The sequence below is a fragment of the Canis lupus genome, chromosome 12 (assembly GCF_011100685.1).
Source record: "Canis lupus familiaris isolate Mischka breed German Shepherd chromosome 12, alternate assembly UU_Cfam_GSD_1.0, whole genome shotgun sequence".
Classification (NCBI taxonomy): Eukaryota; Metazoa; Chordata; class Mammalia; order Carnivora; family Canidae; genus Canis; species Canis lupus.
Genome location: NC_049233.1, coordinates 35567850 through 35588319, shown reverse-complemented (window position 1 = coordinate 35588319; position 20470 = coordinate 35567850). Strand labels below are relative to the sequence as shown.

Below are 20470 nucleotides of genomic sequence, written 5' to 3'. Positions count from 1 at the left end.
CTGTGCTGGGTTCTGTGCTAGGCGCTGAGGAGCACTGACTCCGCTGAAAAGAAGCTGGCAGAGTTGAAGGAGCCTCTAGTGATGATTTGTCTCCAGTTTCTTCTTCTCTCCAGTCCTTGTGGAAGGCAGCACTCACCGGGGCCAGGAGCTCTGACAGGATCCAAGAGCGTCATTTGTCCGGAGCCAGGAGCCCTTTAGATGAGCTCAGTGTGGCTGCTTCCCTAAGCAATGCCACAGGCGTGTCTGCCACGTGGGACTCAGGAATTCACTGGTGGATTTTTTCATTCACCTATCAGGCATTTATTGACTGCCCACCACATGCCGGACTCTGTGCGGGATGCGGCGATACATCGATGAAGAAGTAAACCCTGTTGCTTGAGCACTTGCTGTCTGGTAGGGCAGACTGTGTGTGAGTGGAAGGGGTAGGAAGCTCAGGCTCGTGGGAGTGCAGAAGAGAAGGGTTTAACCCAGACTGGTGTAAGTGATAGGAAACAATTTCTTTCTTTCTTTCTTTTTTTTTTTTTTTAGTATATGTGCTGCCGAAGCGAGCACAGGAAACAATTTCTGGAGAGGACAGTCTTTTACCCTCTGTGCCCCCACCTCTGGGGATTATATTACCAAATTTGTCCAAGCTGCACAAATGGTCCCTTATGCTCCCAGATCCTGTTTTGGTGTAATGTGTATTCTCCCTCTGACCCCTCTTCTTTGGCTACTTGGGTTGATTTACTCTACTGACTTGCGTTCCATAACCCCCCACCCCCTTTCCCAGGATGGATAATTCTACCCCTGACTTCTTTCTCTCTCCAAGAAACAGAGCATCTATCTGCCTTAAAAGCAAGGGTCCTAGGGCTCATTCTGGAAGGGGATCCAGGGCCTTCAGATTACCAAAACTTCCCCAAGGTAGCCCTCTTTTGCCTTTCAGAGATTAGTCAGGGAACGATAATGATCACAGAGCAAACTTGTCAGATAGCTAGGACTGTGGAACTTGATATTTTTGGGTCACTATTAAAGGCATATGTGTTCTTTATTTGGATAATTTGTTAATGTTACTTCTCTGTTAATACATAAATATGATTCAATAATGCACATTTGCATTTGTGTATACAGTATTTAGACTCTGAAAACCCTTCAAAACTAATTATAGAATTATATATCCAAGACTTGTTTACCTTTCTTTCATCTTAGATTGGGCTACTAGCCAGTGACAAAGGAGCCCCAGGAGTTCCTGGATGCACTTACCAACCTTCTGGCTTTCAGTTCTTGATGGAGACATGTAAATTAGCACCACTTGTACACAGTCTATCTGATGTCCTTACCCCAGAAGGGTCCCAGTTGGCTGACTTATGGATCAGGACCAGTTTTGTGGCCACACTGTTGGCACACTGGGTGTAATAATGCTTGCTATTATTGTGCTTTATATTCAAGATTTGGTAGGCTCTCCTATACATTTTTTTTTTTTTTTTAAGGGCATAAGAAGAGTAGAACGCAAGCAAGAACTTCTGGGTTCAGGCAGTCTGCAAATGGTTAACTCTCCTCTTAGGCTTTTGTGAGCACTGATCTGATAACTAAATTTGGGAATTTTGCTTTCCTAGGAGTATTAAAATTCTGCATAAACTTTAAAGTATGAAATGAAGAAGTAAATAAATAAAGTGCCCATACACATTGATTGCTCTTGAATATTTTTAGTCATAGCAATGAATAGGAGTTTCAGTTTAAATTATAACCAAATAAAAGGTTAGAAATTAGATGCTGCAAAGTGTGTCTTCAGTGAAAACACTAGTTTAATGCAGCCTTAGAGCAAAATGTGGCCACAAGCAATTATCTTCAAAACAGGAATAAACAAAAAGAATATTCCAGGGAATATATTAGCTGTTTTTAAAAATATGTGCTAAGTGATCCATAAAATGTTCTTCTTAGCAGCATCCTTTACTCTGTAACATGCCATAGACTTGGCTGTCAAGAATGTCTTAACGGTGACTTGCAAACAAAGACTCATCACCTCTGCTAAAATAGCAGAGATGCTATCAGCAAAATTAAGAACGGGTGATGATTAAACAGCTTGTAGATTTAACAAAAACCCACAACGGCAAACATGTGCCTCTGCTTCTCTATTTGTGGAGTATTCTTGTCTGAGTTATAGAGCGAGATTTAGGAAGGATTCAGCGTTGAAAATGCATTGTAGGGGACAGTTCAGGGAATGGTCCCGCATATGCCCTTCAGAATAGGCAGAAAACAAGAGTAAGAAAACTGGAAAATCTTGTCACCCCACCCAGGGTTATAGCAAGGCCTGATTTGCATACCTGCCTGAGAAACTCTGACAAGTCATCACCGTTCTTCTCTTTGCTGATCAGATGGGAACAATTTGAGAAGAGTTGATGAGTCTTTGCTAGTTGCAAAGAAATTTTTGACATTTTATCTATGTTCTTATTAGAGTGAAAGATTCTGGTAGATAATTTAGAAAAATGTTCTGTTTACCATCTGGCTTCGAATCCTTTTGCCTCTATTGAATTTTTCTCCAAAGTCACTGATGACCTTCTCTTTGCCAATTCCAAAGGACCTTCCCACACTTTATCTTCTTGACTTCTTAGCAGCACTGAACACAGTAGAGCTCTGGGGCTTGAAGCACTGTCTGCTGGCCCCTCCTCTGACACACTGCCCTGTTGCCGGGCAGTCTGGCTGCTGTGTTAGTCTTCACCAGAGCCTTCTTCCGTCTGCAGCTCCCTAAAGCTTTATGAGCCTTAAATTCTGTGGTGACCGTCTTCACTCCCACATTTTCCTTGGAGTGACACTTCCCCAAAGCATCTATGTCTGTGCCAATGACTACCAAGTTAGTCTCCATTCCAGATTTTTCTCCTGCGCTTCTGGTGCAGGGCCCCACCTGCCTGCTGGGCCCCTGCTGTGATCCTGCGAATCAACAGTTGCAACAATGCACACTCTTCCCACAAGCCAGACTCCGTGTGACCAACCCCCTTCCCATCCCTCCGGATGTACCATCCTGATTCCTTCTGTTCTCTTACTCTGTCTTCTCCAACCAGTAAATATCCAAATCCTATAATTTTCTCATGTCTGAAGAGCTCTGAAGTCTGTTCTTCGCGATTCTTTATCACGAATGGCTGGTCACCAGCAGATCCAGGTATTGTAACAACAGTGGTCCCTCTTTCAATTCGTTCCTTGCAGTTGGTCTTTGTTCTAAGTATTAGAATAAAGTACTGTCTTGACAGATTTATTTCTGTACTTAGCCTCCATGAGCCTTCCTGCTTGTTATAATGGCTCCTGCTCCTCCCTATGTTCTCCACCCTGTACCAGCACATATACTTTATAATGCTATCTTCAGATCTGGTTCTCAGCAACCGCAGTTCCCTCAGTCTAAACTCACACCCCTTATAATAACCTAGCTAGTACTTACAAAGCCACCAGATCTCTGCCTCAGATCCCCTTCTTCCAGAAAGCCTTCCTGGATGCCAGCCTCCCCATAAGTGACAACATTCTGTCTGTCCAAATATCTTGGACTTCTACTATTTTAGTGATCTGTTGCTCTGCATCATAACTGACTCTGTACTTTGCTGGTAGCCTTTCCAGACTCTTAGCAGGGATCCATCTTTCTTATTAATGTCCATCCTAGTGTCTAATGCAGAGTAGAAGCTCCACGTTTGTTTGTTTGTTTTAGAGTGAATGAATTGATCCTTTGGGAGGAGCTAAAGAGTTTATAGTCAGGCCTCTGTGTAGGTGGGGGGGGGGTGGTGGTGTGGAGGAAGAGGAGAGGTAACTTCTCCCTTTCACAGTCCTTTTCTTGGGATGGTGCCTGGGAAGGCAGCAAGCTCACCTGGAGGAAGAAGAGGGGAGAAGTCTACCTGGGACATTGCCTCATGGTTGGGTAGAAAAATTGCTCTTCCAGCCCTGAGTGGCGTTACTCTGAGTGATTCCCCAGCACAGGTGGTGAGGACATAGCTTCAGGCGGTAATAGGAAGTGCTTCCTGGGGAAGGGGGTGCAGGCAGGCTAGACCACAGACGTTTGTAAGTTGGGAGCACCCTTCAGAGGAGAGCAAGAAGCGCTCTTCTTCCATGACATACCATGGGAGGCAGTGGAGCTCAGAAAGGAGAGGGTCTGGCCTGAGCAGGCTGCATGCTGGGAAGGCAGGAAGGAGCCCAGACACCTGCAGGCTATACGAGCATTTATACAGTGCCCATCATGTGCCCAGCACTGTTCTACGTGCTCTGCAGATGTTAATTCAATTAATCCTCACCACCCTACAAGGTCAATACTACTGCCCTCCTCATTCCACTAATAAGGAAACAAGGCACAGAGAAGTGACATGGGTTGCCCAAGGTTGCACAGAGGCTATCATTTCTTGGATAACTTCTCTGAGCAGCTCCCAGGAGGGTGGGGGGCTGGGAGTAGAATTAGCTAATGGTTGGCTGCAGTTTATTATTATTATTTTTTTATAAAGATTTTATTTATTTATTATTATTATTATTATTTTTTTTTTTAAGATTTTTTTTTTATTGGTGTTCAATTTACTAACATACAGAATAACACCCAGTGCCCGTCACCCATTCACTCCCACCCCCCGCCCTCCTCCCCTTCTACCACCCCTAGTTTGTTTCCCAGAGTTAGCAGTCTTTATGTTCTGTCTCCCTTTCTGATATTTATTATTTTTTTTGAGAGAGAGAGAGAGAGTGAGAGAGAGCGAAAGCGTACAAGCTGGAGGGGCAGAGAGAGAAGCAGGCTCCCTACCGAGCAGGGATTGCTGACACAGGGCTCAATCCCAGGGCCCCAAGACCATGACCAGAGCCAAAGGCAACTGCTTAACTGACTGAGCCATCCAGGCACCCCTGGCTGCAGTTTCAACTGAAGATTTCTTTGAGTTTTCATCCCAGACTTTATTTATTAATTTTATTTCCTAGAAGGCTGGTTTGGTGTGGGAAATAAAAGGTTGTGAACATGTGAAACACAGCATACATGTGATTACTGCATAGATATATTAAGATAAATTAAGTATGTGATACAGTCAACAGTTTCTTGGTCATTTCTGTTCAGAATAATGAGTAATCTCCATTGGGTTGTTTGGTTATCTTTACAAGAACAACAGGTTGTATGATATTCTGATTCATTTCTTGACAACTGACAAAAATAGCTGTATAAAACAAGCTCACAAGAGAACAGTTGTTGAGGATCTCATTAAGAATGGCCTTGATCTTAGATAGAGTAATTCTATAAAAAAATGTGACTAAGAGGCAGGTAAGGTTTGCATTGCATCATTTTAAGACAGAGCTCATTCTTCAATTGCCTAATAAATTCTTCACATAGTACTTCTATGATGCCTTGATATGCATATCTAAGAATTTATCTAGTTAGTTCAGTATAGGAAAACAAATACAAACATTTCTTTTTATTTTTAAAGATGATTATTCTGAGAGCTAAAATAACAAAGACAAGAAATAATAAGTTGATGAGGATGTGAACAAAAAGGAACACTTGTGCACTCTTGGTGGAAATGTAAATTGGTGCAGCCACTGAGAAAGATAGTATGGATGTTTCTCAAAAAGTTTGAAATACCATACGATCTAGCAACTTTACTACTGGTTATTTATCCAAAGAAAATAAAACAGTAATTTGAAGAGCTATATGAACCTCTATGTTTATTGCAGCGTTATTCATAATAGCCAAAATATGGAAGTAAACCATGTGTCCATCCATAGACAAATAGATAAAGAAGATGTGGTATATATGTTCCAATACACAATGGAATATTATGCAGCCATGAAAGGGATAATATCTTGCTATTTGTGACACATAAATGAACTTAGAAGGTACAGTGTTAAGTGAAATAAGTCAGACTGAGAAAGGCAAATACGATATGATTTCACTCATATATGGAATCTAAAAAATGGAACAAATGAATAAACAAACAAAAAGCAGAATCACCTCTATAAATACAGAGCAAAATTGATGGTTGCTAGAGTTAAGTGGAGTGAGAGGCTGGGCTAAAAGAGTGAAGAGGAATGGGAGTATGGCTTCCAGTTATGGAATGAGTAAGTCATGTGAATAAATACAAAGTATGGAGAATATAGTCAATATACTGTAATAGTGTTATATGGTGTCAGATGGTAGCAACAGTTGGGGTGAGCACAGCATAATGTTCAGAGGAGTTGAATCACTATATCATGCACCTAAAAATAATGTAGCATTGTGTGTCAACTATACTCAAATAAAAAATTATTATAAAAATTATTATGTTGAAACTCTTATAAATATAGACTTGGATATAACTTTTAAAATTTATGTATTATTTATATTACTTATTATTTTGAATTAATAATTTTATGTTAATTTTTGTGAGAAATACTGTGCAAGATTCTCACTTATGTAGTATTTACACAGTGCCAAGTACAAGCTTGAAAGGTAACAGCCAACCTCTTTAGATATTCCCAAATATCCAGATGTTTGTTATTCTGAGGGAACATATCTGAAGTAATTGATGGGTTTATTTTTAATTTGAAAATTTTGATACTGTGCCTGAGAAAATATTTTTAAACAGTGACAGGAAAACTAGTATCTTGCCATGTGTTATTTGATTTGTGTACCCTCAAAGTTCATATAAGCCCTAGCCCCAGCACCTCAGATTGTAACTGTATTTGGAGGCAAGGGTTTAAAAGAAGTGATTAAGTTGAAATAAGACCATTAGGGTAGGGCTATTAGAAGATGCCATTCTTATAATGGTGTCAATATAAGAAGAGGAGATTTGGACACAGATATGTGAGAGCATAAAGGAAAGACTGTGTGAGGACACAGTGAGAAAGTGGCTATCTGCAAGCCAAAGAGAGAAGCCTGAGAAGAAATAACCCAATTGACACCTTGATCTTGGACTTCCAGGCTCCAGAACTGTGAGAAAGTAAATTTCTATTGTTTAAACCATATCGTCTGTGGTATTTTGTTGTGGTGGCCCTAGCAAATGAATACATCATGATACGATGAAATGTGAGTGTGTAGAATGTTCAAGAGTTTATCAATTTGCTTGTCAATCTGTTTACTTCCCTGCTAATATCATGCTTCTATTTATTTATTTTTAAAAGATTTTATTTATTTATTTGGAGGAGAGAGAGTGAGAGAGAGCACGTGCACAGGAGCACAAGGAAGTGGAGGGGGAGAAGTCTACCTGGGACATTGCCTCATGGTTGGGTAGAAGAAGACTCCCTGCTCAGCAGGGAGTCAGAAGGCTCCTTCCCAAGACCCTAGGATCATGGCCTGAGCAGAAGGCAGATGCTTAACCGATGGAGCCACCGTGGACCTCCTCATCTTTCTATTTAGAAACTAATTTCTATGAGTGAATGAAAAGAAATTTAACGTTGTTTGTATTAAATAATTAACAAGATACAGAACTTTTGTTAAAAATAAGTACCATCTTCACTCCCAGAAATGAGTTTAAAACACATTTCCAGCAACTTTGTGTACTCCCACTAAATAATATTTTGAGAATGATCTGTGATAATCCTGGAGAAATTATACAAAACTAAGTATTCCTCTGACTTTTAAGACATATTTTGGAAATGTCTAAGAATAGCTGTTGTTCATTACTATAAAAAGTGATGTCAGTTATTAAAAAGAAAAAAAGGTCTCAAAGTGCTTTTGGGTAACATAATCCAGGCAAGTTCAGACAGTGGCCTTAGTCATCTCAGATAATTTTTACTCTCAAAAACAACTAGAAATTAGAAAATGGTAGATGCTTAATAAATATTAATAACCCAAATAAGAACATCAATTTTGCTCTCTGAGGATGCAGTGGTTTTGTTTTCCATGCTGTCATCTTTGCAGTGGAATGATTATTTTCTGTTAGACATCTTAATTTTTAATTTGGCTTTTAGGAGACTATTATTATTACTGTAAGAACTACTGGAGGACAAAAGGCATAGTCAACTATTCATATTAAGTGAGCAAACGACCAAAAAATAACAAGGAAAATGCCGAAACCAAGTTGCTGTTTTAGAGATGAATAATAGATGGTTCACGCTTGCAGTCGGTAACATATATATATATGTTATATATATATACACACATATATATAAAATACCACTTTCGGTGAGCTGTTAGAAATGGGTATGTCTGGCAAGGGACATTCTTGCCACCTGCTATACAGCTTATTTATTTAACTGAACTCAAGAAAAGGACACTTTTGCATAAGATTTAGGGATTTATACAAGCAAACTCCTTTTCAGAACTGCCAGTTGTATTGGTTGGTCTTCTAATCATGTATTTTTAGAAATTAAGTAGTATCAAGAGTCAAAGATTTCCAATTAAGTTATTAACTATTGAGTGTAGCTCTTGTGTTTTTAGAGAATTCACAAATTTAAGGGGAACTTAGAAGTGATGTTTAAAAAACCCACTAAGTAGAATAAAGATATGGGGGAGGAAAACATCCCCCTCCAGTGTCACAAAGGAGCAAGCAAAAAGCTTCAGAGATTCACAAAAAGAACATACATGTAAATAATAAAGCCCTTTAAAAGTAAGAACCGTGAAATAATTCTGAAAAGCAAGGGAATTCTGCAAAGGACTTTACAAAAGTCAGGCAAGTTTCAAGAGGATGGTATAAAAGTAAATCTTAAGCTTCCGCTAAAGTGCTTAGCTAGCAGCATAAACCTATTTCATTTTCTTTCTTGCGGCTCACAATTCTTTTTATAGGTTGCGAGGCAAAAGCAGAAAGCTTCAGAAAGTCTTGGGAAATGAACAAATTGGGTTAAGTATGACTTTTAGGAAACCTAATCTGTTCCCATTAGATAAGACTTTATGGTACTTGTTGCAAGTCGGACCAATCTGTGGATGAATTGCCCCAACTTTGCTTTAGGGTCTTTGTGGGATATAATGAATGAATATAAAGAATTTCAAGGTGACTTCTTGACCAGCAATGTCCAATAGAACTTTCTGCAATGATGCAAATGCACTATATCTTCTGTGCCCAGTACAGTTGACACTAGTGGCTATTGAGCATGTTAAATGTGGGTAGTGCCTTTGATGAACTGGATTTTAAGTTAAATTTAATTTAAACTAATTCAAATTTAACTAGCCTCATGTGGCTGCTGGCCATAATATAATGCAGTTCTAGATCCTTTCTGTAACTGAAGGCTTCAAACATCATTTTACTACAAATCCTTGGGTTTTCTGGGCTTAAATATTACCTAAGGCTTCTAGGCTCCCCAGGGCTTGGTTGATCAAGCCAACTGTCTAAACTGGGATACTTTGAGAAAAACAGGTAGTATCAACAATGAACAATTATGATGAGACAAGAGGCATAATCTGGGATGGTCCAGGACACATAAGAAGGTATGGTCCTTCACTCATAGGGTTTGTTGCTCAAGGGTTCTATTGGGAAGTAACTGGGTTCCACTTCACTTCTTTTTTGGTTGTCATTACAGATAAGGTTTAAGTATCTTCTTGGGTACGCATTTTTACTAACCATGATTTTCTTTGCCTTAACAAACATTTATCAAAATCTTTATAATTAATTCCTGCTTTCCCGGTGATTCCCAAACATCAAGTAAAGCAATGTCTAATGATACAAAATGACCAACTAAAAATAGAAGTAAATAATCAGTCATGCTGATCTCAGAAATTAGACTAAGTATCTGGATAGCTAAGTTGGGTTGGATATTTTAAGTTTTCTTCCAGCTTTTTGGTAAGAGTAGAGACAGCCAAAAAGATCAGAGGTATTTCTTTGCAAATAAAGTCACTTGGAGTTCACTGACAGATTAAAATTCTCCCAAAGGGATTAAACTAGGCAGGCTGAGCTTGCAGCAGTTTATTTAGTCCAGATCCTAAATTTTGGAGGGAGTGGATCATGGAGATGCAAATGTAAGTTGCTTTGGGTACTCTTTTAGATTTTGCCATTGGAAGAGGAAACATATTAACATCAGCTTTTAAATTGAATATCTATTTAAAGAGTATTTAGAGCCCCAAATGCCCTCCTTGCCTCATCTCGGTGGATGGCTGCCAATTGTATTCTCATTCCAGCAGAAGTCTGGGGTTTTATTCTCTGGAGAGATCTCTAAACTGCAGGAGGCTGGGCGCATAACCTAACCCTAACCCCAACCCGAATCCTAACCCTACTCCCAAACTCTAACCCCTAACCCTTAACTATAAATAACCCTCTGGAGAGATCTCTGAAATGCAGGATACCAGACATATACCCTAAGCCTAAGCCTAATCCTAACCCTAACTCGAAATCTGAGAAAAAAAATAAGAGGTGGTATCTATCTATCTATCTATCTATCTATCTATCTATCTATCTATCTACCTGCCTACAGTGGAATGTTACTCAGCATAAAAAGAATGAAATCTTGGCCATTTGCAACGACGTGGATGGAGCTAGAGAGTATTATGCTAAGTGAAATAAGTCAGTCAGGGGAAGACAAATACCAAATGATTTCACTCATAAATGGAACTTAAGAAACAAAACAAATGATCGTAGGAAAAATAGAGGCAAACCAAGAAACAGACTCTTAACTATAGAGAGAGAACACAATGATGGTTACTAGAGGGGAGGTGGGTAAGGGGATGGGTGGAATAGGTGATGGGGATTAAGGTGGGCACTTGTGATGAGCACCAGGTGTTGTATGGACATGCTGAATCACTATATTGTACACCTGAAACTAATATTACCCTGTATGATAACTAACTGGGATTTAAATAAAACAAAGGATCACCATTTAACATTACATTTCAGCCAGAAAGGAACAAGTCACTGCAGAGGACTTTAGGTTTCCCCTTTTTAGAACTGAACCTGTTTTGAAATAACCCAGTGGAATTTTTCTTTGATAAAAGAAACAGAACATGGAGCAGAGCATCAAATCATAAAAATAATTAAAAAAATCCAATTGCATCTATACATGAAATGTCTTGAAAGCCACAAATTCTCAGGACAAGCCAATTCTCATGGAATCTCGCTGGCATGGCCTGCCATTTCAAATCCTGCCTCCTTTTATAACACACTTTGGGCCAAACACAGTAGAGTTTTGTATTAAGAAAATATATTTCAGAATTTATTTATTTATTTATTATAGTCACAGAGAGAGAGAGAGAGAGAGAGAGAGAAAGAAAGAGAGAGGCAGAGACACAGGCAGAGGGAGAAGCAGGTTCCACGCACCGGGAGCCCAACGTAGGACTCGATTCCGGGTCTCCAGGATCGTGCCCCGGGCAAAAGGCAGGCGCTAAACCGCTGCGCCACCAAGGGTTCCCTATTTCAGAATTTAATAGGCATGTGAATGAATAGAAGCAGAGAAACTAATTATTTCAGGAAGTTTACCTGTAAGAAAAATAACTTAGCAATATAGTAATTCAAATAATCAGAGGTAGGTCTCTGACTCATTTTGTCAAAGGTTTTCCACTAACCTGATAGCCCGAATGACAGTTTTAAGTGGTGGGGTGAGGTCTTCTACTGATACATCACACTGGCATCCCTTCTCATCATATACATCATCAGTGCCAAGCGCTGTGTCAGCTGCAAGAGAAAATTGCCAGTTATATAATACCACTACCAGCAACTTAACACATGTTTGCTGAATCAGTCTCACATTGGAATAGGGGGGATCTCAGAGACTAAGCTTATAAATCAAGAGATGTATAAGGTCAGCCAGTTGTTTTTCTCAATATTGTTCCTTCTCCTGTTTTCTACAACCTTATTAATTTTATGTGATTTGACACAAATACCTTTCTGAGCTGTTTTCCATGGGGAAGATGGAGCTGTTGACACACTGTCTTTCCAGTAGTGGTGATGGATTTGTGTTGATCCACCCATGCTCTTTTGCCCAGTTCTTTTGAAACTAACTGCCAGCATTTAAATAACAGCTGTTTTGAGTTAGGCAAACAGTCTTTGGATACTTAACTAACTGGCCTGTAAATATAGAGCTTGAAGCCCATGACATTGACCCCATTAGCCCCATGCCCCAAACAAGTGTGTAAGCAGCCATGTCCAAGAACACTGACTACTTATCAGTTACTGGGCACAGGCAGCTCAGAAGAGAGATTGCTTAAGATAATACAGCCAAAGCTGAGGAGATTTTCAGACTGGAAAATAAAATCAGTTTCTAATAAATGGAGCAAATTAATTTTCGGGTTGATTGCAAAGTTTAGAAAAGGGGGGAAGGGTTATAATAAATACCAAATTAATAAAGATTTATAAAATTCATAAAGAATAAACTCATGTCATTGCAGCTTTGTTTTTGGAAATAGGATATTGAAAACAAGTAAAAAATTCTGGAATGGGTGAGTGGGTTAAATAAATATTGGTATGTTTATATAACGGAATATTAGGAAGCTGTTAAAAATGACGTTGAAGGCCAATGACTGAGAAATGTCACAAATTATTATTTTTTAACAATCTATATATCTATCTGGGATTAATAATGATTTTATTCTTTTTCCTTGGCTATATTTTCTAAAATTACTACAATGAACATGTATTACCTTGGTAATCAAGTAAATAAAGTAATAAAAACACACTCATGAGAGACAAGTTACATAGCTTCCAAATCCTATTTAAGCCTCTTTAAAGTTGAGATACACTAAAGCACTAATACTGCTTTCTGCTGCCTTTGGTCTGTGCAGTGTTCATTTCCTAAGTCATGAAAAGAAGAGAATTTGCCATGAGTTGTCTGGGTTGGGTTCAAAATCCTGAAAGGCTATTAGAAGCCCATTCACTGAAGCAGTGCTTATATTTGGACTGCAGCTGGTGTATCATTGAGTGAAGCTATTTACTGTGTCATTGCTCAGTTTACTGAGCGGCCAGACTGGAAGGATTGGCATGAGGAGAGATGTAGATGGGTCCTCACAGCCCTGCTTTATGGTCCTTTTGGTCCTTCTTATCCTCAACCTAGTAAGAGGAAGAGACAGAGCTACCACCTCACAATAATGAAGATAACAGCAACTACTCTTTGAAATTCATGCCAGGCACTGAAGGGAAGCTTCTGCAAATGTTAGTCTTCTTACTTAGAGCCACTCTACAAGTTAGTGGTGATATTATACCTGTTTTTTTTTGAAGCCAAGATGGAGGCTCAGAGAAGGTTAGTATCTTACCTTAGGCCACAAAGTGGTCAGTGGAGCGAGTGAGTTGCAGAGCATGTTACTAAAATCCAGTTCCCCGAGGCTCTTTACATTGCATCCCCCAGTGTTAGGATGCATTCAAGGTTCCAGCGTGGGCTCAGCAGTGGCATGCAATGTGTCAGGGAAGAGCAGGGGAAAGAGCTCCCTGCGTGTGCTGCCTTGTCAGTGCAGCCTATCCCAGCTTCTAACTTCTCTCCAGAGAAGCTTGCCAAAGTTTAAATGAGAGTACACATATTAACTCTATCTGACACTTGGTTTGACTCAGGGATGAGCTTGAGGGTAGCTGGCCCATTTCATTCGATTGACCACCTACACAACCCGGCCCTTTGAGTGCATAACAGGCTCAAAGTTAGATGACATTCTTCTAGGGACTGTTTGCAATTTCTTCCTCTGATTCAATTCTAACCTGCTCTCAGTTGGTATAGTAGGCTGCATAGTATGGCCCTCAAATTCACGTCCACTTGGAATATTAGAATATACTTTATTTGGAATAAGGGTCTTTACAGATATAATGAAGGTAAGATTCAAGATGAGATCACACTGGATTAGGGTGGGCCCTAAATCCAATGGAAGTGTCCTTATAAGAAAAGGAGAAGGTACAGGAACAAAGCGAAGATGGAAGCAGAGGCTGGACTGATGCATCTATAGGTCAAGAACACCAAGAATTTTGTGCAACCACCAGAAGCTAAGAGAGACATAGCATGGTTTCTTCCTCCAAGACTCCTGAAGGAACCAACCCTGATTTCAGTCACCCTGATTTCTTGAACTGTGAGAGAATAAATTTCTGTTGTTTCAAGATACCCAGTGTGTGGTCATTTGTTATGGCATCCCTAGGAAACTAACACAATGGGGAAATTTTTTCTTCATTGTTTCCAAACCTTCACTCAAGGACAGTAATGATGATGATAATAATAGTAGTAAGTGCTTTGAGGGAAATATAATTATGTGCCAAGAATGTTAATTGCTTCAAGCCCCCACAAGAGGTATGCATGATTATCCCCTATTTTACAGATTATGAAAGTAAGGCACAGAAAGTTAAGAAACTTGCTCAAGTACAAATGAAGAATAAGTGATAGAACCAGAATTTAAATCTAGGCAGTTGGGTTTTGGAGCTACACTGTTCAACGCTGCCTGACTTTGAGTCTCCCTTCTGCCTCCTTCCAGATTTGTCTTTCTTCTCTCTTATTGCCATTTGGATTCCCTTCTCTTGCATTACATTTGCATCCATGTGGCTGTGTGTAACTGGCTCTCATGGTCTCAGGTGAAGTGACCCCAAACACTGAGTGAGAATTGTATTCAGGGGAGCGTGCTTACCATGGCCATGTGCTAAGCCAGTGCATACGCTAAAGGAGACTTAGGAATACACCTACCCTGGGGTTGCAGGAAGGGTGTGTGTGGGGTGAGAGATGTAGAGGGCTCACATATAGGTTGGATGGTCACCAGGTGCCATTATGGAACCCTCTGCGATACCCAAATGTTAGCTCCTTAAAGGAAATATCAGGTAACACACTTACCTGAATTCCTGGTACAGGATTTACAGAAGCATCGTTTTAAAGATTTGTTTATTTTAGAGAGAGAGAGAGAAAGAGAGTGAGAGCATGGGGGAGGGGCAGAGGAAGAAGGAGAGAGAATCTGAAGCAGATTCCACACTGAGCACATGCCTGACATGGGGCTCGATCCCATGACCTTGAGATCATGACCTGAACCTAAATCAAAAGTCAGACACTTGACTATGTCATCCAGGTACCCCCTTTGCAAAAGTATTTTATGCTGCCTTTCAAAAAAGAGGCATGTGACTGCTTTCCCTCATCTGAACTCTAGTGAGAGGCACTTCTAATATAGTCCCATTTTTTATTTCAGAAAACTGGGGAACACTGGAGAGGCTACCAGGAAGGTGGATCCTGCAATGCCTGTACCTAAGACTTATCTACTTGAAAATACCATACAATCAACCATAACACAATTATGTGTGTCCAAAATAAGTAAACAACAAAAAATATAGGATCCTTTCATTATGAGGTTAATGGAAAACTTTATCAGCAAGTGTGTGCTATCACATTAAGCACAGATGTAAAGATAATAGAACCATAATGTTCACTCTGACTGTAAATGAAACTGGGAACTTCCAAAATTATCTCCTTCCAGCCTGATGCTGCTCTACCTCGCTCCTGTTCTGTACCCCAATAAGAGCCCCAGCCTAGCCATTCTGTTTAGGAACAGGCTGGAAGAAGATAGGAGTCAGTCACCAACTGCATCGTATCCAAATGTACCTTATTGTGGAATACTATTATACCATCAATAACTTGATTGTTCAAGACATAAATTCTTAGTCTTAAAAAATACTTTTTGTAGGTTTGGTCAGAACAAATGAATAGGAACTATATCTTTGCTAGCATATATTAATGCAAGGGCTTAGTTAGGAATTTTTTCTCCTTATTTCAAAGCCACAAAAATGGGGAAAATGCAGTCTTTCTCCTTCATAACTATCTTGAGATGTCTATTTTCTTTCCCGGGAAGTTAATAGCACGTTACATGTTTTCCACATGATTCCTAGAGGCTTAAAACCCTTAATGAATTTTAAGGCACCTGGGTGGGGCTACATTTTCAGCCAACATTGGCTCTCTGCTCTCCAACCACACATCTACCCCTCTGCCCTTGCATTTTGGGAGATGTAGGTTATGGGTGTCTAAGGTCATGTGAGCATTGGTCTGCACAAAACCTAATAATGAAAAGCAAGATGCCAATAGAGTGAGATGCTCCCCAAAGTTCTGCTCTCTGTAAACAATCCTCCCAGGTGGTGAGCCTGCCCCAGTGCAAGATCTGTGCCTGGAGAAAAAAGAAGTTTAAAATACAACCCTTTATCACTCTCAACCCTCTCCTGTTTTCTTTTAATTAGCAGTGTTCAAAATTTGCTTTCAAATATTTTGTTCTCCTACGTTTTGGAAAATATATTTCACAGAGTTTGGAAAATACTATATGAGCCTTAGATGATGAAGAGAAAAGAAGTAAAGAACATTCTGGAATCTTCTGCTATATCCAAAGACCGTTTTTCTGTTCCCACTATGAAATTCTGCCATTAAGATTCAGGTAGTTATGAGAAAAGAAGTGGTTTCTAGTTCTTTCTCTTGATTATCTCCTCTTATAGATTAGATTTCTTTTTCTATTTTTTGACGAAATGATTACAGTGGTTTTCTACTTTGCCTGCATGTTAGAATCAGCTTAGGAGTGTTAAAAAAAAAAAAAAAAAGCCCTCAATACAAAGAAAGCCTTCAGGACCAATAACATGAGGAAACTGAGGGCTGGACCTTGGCCGAAAAATGATATTCCATTATTTCTCTCAGCCAGAGCTGAAGAGTGTGTTTGACTAATCTTCCATTGGTTTTGGACTAATTCTCCATGTTTCCCCTGACTCCACTAGTATATTTTGCATGGGAACAATTTGAGACAATACAGGTTCTCCACAAGATTAAGAGGAAATGATTGCATCATAGAAAAACAAAAAAATTAAATTAAAAATAGCCCTTGACAAATTGGTAATATGGGAGCAATAATTCTTTTTTTTTTTTTAAAGATTTTATTTATTTATTCATGAGAGACACACACACACACAGAGGCACAGAGACCCAGGCAGAGGGAGAAGCAGGCTCCGTGCAGGGAACCCCAATGTGGGACTCAATCCTGGGTCTCCAGGATCATGCCCTAGGCTAATGGCGGTGCTAAACCGCTGAGGCACCTGGGCTGCCCTGGGAGCAAGAGTTCATTTTACTGATCTTTCAGAATCCCACTTCTTGCTTTGATTCTCAGTCATCTGAAAGCCCACTCTTTGAAAAAATATATTTTATTTATTTATTTGAGAGAGAGAATGCATGTGCTGAGGAAGGGGCAGAGGGAGAAGGGGAGTCAGAGAACTCAAGCAGACTCCCTGCTGAGCATCAAGCCCCACTTGGGGCTCAATCTCATGACCCTGAGATCATGACCTGAGCCGAATTCAAGAACCAGTTGCTGAACAGAGCCACCCAGGTGCCCTCACAACTTCACTCTTTATAAACCTTGGCACCGTTTTTTTGAAAGGAGTCACTACTGTTTTTATGCATAAGAAGCTTATATGTTCATAGATTAAAATAAAATCAAATTGTCAAAACATAGCAGAAAACATTTGTTCTATCTGCAGAGGAATGATAATGCCCTGATGTTTGGGTCAGTAGAAAAAATTATAAAGGGGACAGCTGACAGTTTGATCATGAATACAGAGAACGTTAGTACCTGAAATAACTAAATTACAATGCAAAATAAAATGCTTGATTGGGAAGAAAATGGAAGGATATAACAAAGGCTTAATATTTATAATACATAAGGAGCTTATTTGAATTGATCACAATCCAAACTATAAATCGGAAGAGACCACTGGTATCAAAAATGACAAAAAACTATTTAATTTAACTAGAATAAAAAAATATAAAGTTATGTGAAAGTATGGACTTAAATCAATTTAATTAGCAAAATAATAATAGTTAATATTAACAAAATTGAGATAAATCTGGTATACTCTGACATTGCTAGTGACAATGTAAATTGGACAAAATTTTATAATCAGCAATCTTATAACTTTATATCAGAGAAATTTTCTTGGGAAAATAATTTAAAAAAGGAAATAAAGGCAGCTTAATGCAATAATGTTAACTGCATTATTGCCCATTGTAGAGAAATAGTTGTAGAAATTTCAATGTCTCAAAGTAGGAAACTATAAATTATGGTAAATTACAGTATTTGACCATAATGGTGTACTACACAGCTATAAAAAAGATAATTATGAGTAGTATATAATAATAAGAAAGTATTTATTTTTAAATGTTCAGTAAGATTAAAATGTGAAATAAATATTCATGTTGATTATAACTATGTATGATAATATATAAAAAAGAAAACCAGCTAGAACAGAATATATAAAAATAAAATTAGCTGTACTGGGTTTGAAATTATAAATGATTTGTATTACTTTTGAAATTTCATAAGAAATTTAAAGATGTTTTTCTTTCTTTCTATTTTTTTAAGATTTTATTTATTTATTCATGAGGGACACAGAGAGAGAGGCAGAGACAAAGGCAGAGGGAGAATGCGGGAAACCCTATGCGGGACTCAATCCAAGGACCCTGGGATCACACCCTGGGCTGAAGGCACATACTGAACCACTGAGCCACCCAGGATCCCTAAAGATGTTTTTCTATCACAAAAAAATTATATGCTTTTTGAAATAGAGTATTTAGAAAATATAAAAACAACGAGAGTGAAGGAAAAAAATCTTCCCAAGTTCCCGAACTTAAAGGAAACCACTATTACAATGTAATTCTTACAGTAAAAGTGTGAGGGCTAGAAGTTCACAATATATTTTTATTTTGGGAATTTAAATGAAGCATATTATGATTCTATTTCCATTATGCTATAGGGCACACACTTAAAATGGTCACTATTCATGGTGATGATAGCTAATTTATTACTTTATGTTATGAATTATAATTTATTTTCCAAGGGTTCCTTCCTTCTGTGGCTGGTTGTATTTCAATTACCTTTCCCCATGAACATTTCCCAACACCTTAAATATCATCCTAAAATTAGAGATTCCATTTTAGCCATGTGCTAGTCCAAAGGCAATTCCTTTAATCCAGCTAGAGTTTAGAATAACTGCTTGGGCCCTGCTGTAGAGTGTGATTTCATTTTGCTATGTCCTTGGCTAGGGCCTTCTTTACTGTTCTCTGTCAGATGCTGCTAAGTCATCAACAAGATGTACTGGGTTCTCAAGGTACTAATAAGGAACCTAGAAAAATACTACTGATAATATACATTTTTTTTTAGTTTTTTTTTCTTTTCAAATACTTTTTTAAGTTTGTTTTTCTCGCATTATAATAGTAGTATATCCTCACTATAGAAACTTTGACTTTTCAATTACATCATAAAGAAGGAGAAGAGTATGTTTAGAGTTTTAACACTAAGGGAAATGCTATTAAATTTTGGCCTATTCCCTTCCACTCTCTTTTCCTCTGCATTATCTGATGTTTAATGTCAAAGTCAATTTGTCAACCCAGATTGCAAGTTGGACATCTCTGGTTGCAATGCCAGGGGAACTTTATTTGCACAGCTCAGAGGTCCTTGTTCAACCTCACCTCATAATAGTCTTTCCATTCCATGCTCCAGCTCCTAAAAGTTTCTCGAGGTACTGTCTACAACCCCCATCCACTCTCCTCTCCTTTTCTTGGGTTGGGGGAGGGTGATTAGCAACTCAACCTCTGTTGAGTTTTGCAGTTGATAGATTATATTACGTGTAGGACACCACAAAAGCAAGGTGGCCTTCTTCCCGCAGGGAGAACATCAGAATATTTAGGACAAACCATTTACATTTCAGCACGCATGTTAAGTTTTGTGCCATTTTGAAAACTAGAATTTTATTTTGAAGTTTAGCAATTACTCATATTTTGAGTTATCTAAAGCAAAGAGGATGAGCTATAGAGGGAAGCATGACAAAGCTGAGAGTCTCAGATCCAGCTCTGCAATTACAAGCCCTTCAAGAGTTTACCACCTCCATGAAATGCAGCCTGATCCCCGGCACTGACTCAGCCGTGTCTTTCTTTACTGTGAACACATATCTCCAAGACTGTTACTACATAGGATTATACTCAGTTGTTTACAAGCCCCTTTTTTTGCTAGATAGTAAACTCTGTGAGGGCAGGGACCATGTATTTCATTTATGTATCTGGCTACCATGATGTATCTTCTCATCCATGTATGTCTGCTAAAATACTCCGTGGTGCAGAGAAGACACTCAATGAATGTTTGCTTCACAAAATATTTCCCCCGGCTCCATGACAGTAGTCCCTGTTGAATAATATCTGGATTTAGGATTTTAAAACTTGGTGGTTGGGTAGACGGCTCTTCACTGTGTTCTTGTTTACTTGGTGAATCATCTCCCTAAATTGAGAGACAAGTGTTGTCACCAAAGAAGTTGTCAGCTGAGAGGTCATGATGGCTCCAGTCTCTCAACTTTGTGTTCAGAGATGGATGAGTTCAGGGCCTTTGCCTTGGGGCCTTTGTAGCCCGGAGGCATGGGCTCTTTATTTTATTAACGATAGCTGTAATTCACTCAGTCCTTGGATGTGAGGTGGTTGATACAAATTGAAATTTAAAATAGAATACAAATTGTAATTTAAAATAGAATATTGCCAGTTTGGAAATGTTAGGCTCATTTGACATATGAGGAAACTGTTAAATCACCTGCCTAAGAGATAAGATTTTTTTTTTAAGAGATAGGATTATTAAGTGCAGAACAATCATTTAAAAATTGAGATCATGTCTTTCTGTGTGCAAGTCTCCAATGGCTCCCTAATTTTT

General features: G+C 38.9%; 1 protein-coding gene across 3 annotated transcripts in view; it reads right to left on the bottom strand.

Annotated features, from left to right (window-relative positions):
* KCNQ5 (potassium voltage-gated channel subfamily Q member 5) overlaps window positions 1–20470 on the bottom strand; it is a 505347-nt gene that overhangs the window by 15579 nt on the left and 469298 nt on the right. For all 3 annotated transcript variants that reach the window (XM_038554513.1, XM_038554512.1, XM_038554514.1), the window contains one exon: window positions 11381–11489. In XM_038554513.1, coding sequence (XP_038410441.1) covers window positions 11381–11489 — 109 coding nt within the window. The remainder of the gene's footprint in view (window positions 1–11380; window positions 11490–20470) is intronic.